Here is a 3,106-nt window from a genome sequence, read left to right as displayed (position 1 = left end):
GAATGAAATATTTCTCAAAGTGCCATTGACTGGCTCTTATGCCACCAGACCTTGTCCTGCCCATCTGCCTATTTATTCAATGCATTGGCCCAATTTATTTTGCCAAACAGAACACTTTTGGAGTGCCACACTATGCTACTCAGCTTCTCCAACTCTAGACCAACAGGGTGAGCATCATCCTGCTGCCAGAGGAAGCTCAGGCCCCAGGATCCTGTCCCCTCATGGTCCTTGGTGCACCCCTTGGCAGGGGTTACACCTTCAGCATGGATCAAAACTGGTCCCTCTGCAGACTCATCCCTCCAAGGTCACTATAGTTCTCCAAATCAGGACCTAGAGGTCTCTTAGAGGGCTGCTCATTTTGTTCTTTCCCAAAACCGATTTTGCTAGTTTCATTATTTATGTTAGACAGTACTAACATCTCACTCAAAATCCAAGCCTGCTCCCCTTAAAAATTCCCTCAGCAGTGCCAAGGAGGCACTCAGAGAGCAGTTGGTCACTGACTGGTGGCTGAGGAGCACAGTTGGGCCACACAAGAAATCGCCCACCAAAGACCGCAGGCCAGCAGGAGTACAGCAGCATAGAAATGCGACACGGTGGTATTAATGATCATTATTCTCATTTATTATAATTATTGTTCAGTTTGAAAAAGGAGCCTGGAGCCAAGCATTACGCTAATTGGCACATTTTTTAGTTGTTGCTGTTTTAATTCTGAAAACAAACTGGGGTTTAGTATTCTTTTTCATTCATTTGTTTATCACGTTTGGTCTTTTTTTTGCTGTTGGTTTTTTTTTTCTATCGTTCATTCCATCACATTGAAAAAGGAAGAAAAGAACTCTTTTTTCCCTCTTTTGTTTCAACTCACTCAATAAGTCTGGACTCCTCGGATGAACGTAACATTGCACACACACACACTTGGAGAAGAGAGAGAGGAGAGAGAGAGAGAGAGAGAGAGTGCGCTCGCAGTGGGCAGACAGACACACGCACGCGCCAGGTCAAAGAACTCTGATACAGTGCAAGAATTTTCCCAAAATGATTGGATCATCATTACCAAAAACTCGCCATAACAACACCAAGAAACAAAGAAATGTTTAAGCCACACTGTTTGACTGGGATTTTTCCTGCTTTTTTTTTTTCTTTAAATGTTTGCCACACAGAGAGAAAAAGGGTTTAAGTGGGAATGGGAGAGGGACAGACAGGCTCACAGATGTGAGCAGGAAGGGGGGGAGATCGAGATTGGGGTGGGAAGGAAGGATAGAGGATAGGGGGAGGGAGGGAGGGGCGATGGGGAGTAATTTCTTAATGTTCAGGCATTTTCTTGGTCCGCCTTGCTCTCTTCTTCTTTCACCTCTTCCTGCTGGGCACTTTCAGTAGGTTTGGTTTCTTCTACAGCATCTAGTGGGGAAAGAGATGGTCCAGGGTTAGTCAGCCATGATCTAGAGCATCCTGCATGTGCACACAGTCATCACATAATGGACTGCATGTCTCCAGGCTTTTCTCTCCCCAGAGTGACCCAGGTCTCAAAGTCCCTGGCATTTCTGCAACATGGAAAAAACATGCCAGGGTTCAGCCCAGCAGACAAGAGCGCAGCTCTCAAGAAATACCTCCAGCCCTGCCAGAAAGCATGTGCAACTGGAAGAGGCTGCCTTGCTCACTGCTGATATGCCAGGCAACCAGTGTTTTTTTTTCATCAGGTGTACTGATTAGGCTCTTGGCTTCCCAGCTACATCACACACCTGTTTACAGAACCCACTGACTGTGCCAACCACTGTTGAATTGTCCCCTAATTACTGCTATGGATACTTCCAGCCGAGACGTAAAGAGGTCACAAAGAAAAAGACTCTATACACACTTGAAGTCTTCAAGACCCAGAGTGGAAAATTTTATAACCTATAACTCAGACTTCTCTTACACTGAACAGAGGTCTAGAGAAATGACTCTAGCCTTCATGAATGGGAGACTTCATCCAGGGGGTTCCCACATCTCTTCAGTTTTCTGAGCTCTCTTTTCAAAAGCAGAGCTGCCTTGGGGGAAAGCAGCAAGTGGAACTAGAGACTGGATCTGCCTGTCAATCAGACATCTTATTCTGGCACACCATTCACATGAGAAGTTAAAACTAATGCTAAGATCTATCCCACAGCAAACTAGACAGAGGATCAGAACCCAGGCGAAGGCAGAGGCAGTTGGGAAGGACAAGGCAAATGAAAGGGGTGCCCCCTCAAGGTGGAGTGATCTCACCGCTGGGTTCATCCAGGACACCTCTTTCATTGCAGCAGGACAGATGTAATTGTCTCTGAGTGTCTACTGACCAGGTCTCATGATTTTTAAATCAGTGTACACTAATATGTTCCCTGGCCTCCTTCAGAAACAGTCTGTGCACTGTGTGGATTGCTTTTTACAGGACAAGGTGATGGTTGACCCAGGACTGCAGGGCTGTAAAGTAGAATAATGCACAAGGGTCATAGTACACTGTAGTGACTGGTGTGCTCCAGTGCTATCTCTCCCCGTTCCTCACTGACTCCCCCTCACACATGTATATAGACCATGAAGAGTCCAAGCAAGCAGCATCACTCCAGACTTGACATAAAGAACAGGGAAAAGAAACAAGTGCTGAAGGATTGGGTGGTGTGGTACAGACTACATGTCACTGGTATGACACATACCTCTACGATGGCACTCAACACACCTCTGTAGCATCACTGTATATCCAGTGGTCATTCAGAGAGGACTGTGGGGTCCCTGGACAGCTCCTGGATTCTCTGGTGGGCTATCAGATTACATTTTACCAGCAAATAAAATGGGGCCAGCTGGCACCACACAGCCTATGTCCATATGGCTAAACTCTTATTCTCCAGAACAGGGTGGTTGTGTCTGAGAGCTGTCTGGGGCAAAGTTAACTGCTATATTCAAAAATCACACCATGGCCCATGCTGTCTGCTTAACAACACAGATGTTCACATGCCAGTGTTTAGTTTGTGAGGATTAGCATCTTCATACACATGTTTAACTTCAGTGAGAATGCTAATTGGGATGTGAAACTTTCCTTACTGACACCATTCATTTTTTTTGGCCTGGTCCATTTGATGCCATCAGATGGCAGACTTGTATT

The 3,106-nt window shown here is 45.8% G+C and overlaps 1 protein-coding gene across 1 annotated transcript in view; it reads right to left on the bottom strand.

Moving 5' to 3' along the window:
• Positions 1-599: 599 nt before the first annotated feature.
• Positions 600-3,106, bottom strand: part of GAP43 (growth associated protein 43) — a gene marked incomplete at its 5' end in the record, with an annotated part of 23,414 nt that continues 20,907 nt past the window's right edge. Inside the window, one exon of the mRNA XM_009077444.1 lies at positions 600-1,392. Within this exon, the coding sequence (XP_009075692.1) occupies positions 1,304-1,392 (89 nt within the window). The remainder of the gene's footprint in view (positions 1,393-3,106) is intronic.

Source organism: Acanthisitta chloris, unplaced genomic scaffold (genome assembly GCF_000695815.1).
Source record: "Acanthisitta chloris isolate BGI_N310 unplaced genomic scaffold, ASM69581v1 scaffold10526, whole genome shotgun sequence".
NCBI classification, from domain to species: Eukaryota; Metazoa; Chordata; class Aves; order Passeriformes; family Acanthisittidae; genus Acanthisitta; species Acanthisitta chloris.
This window is presented reverse-complemented; position numbering and strand designations above follow the sequence as displayed.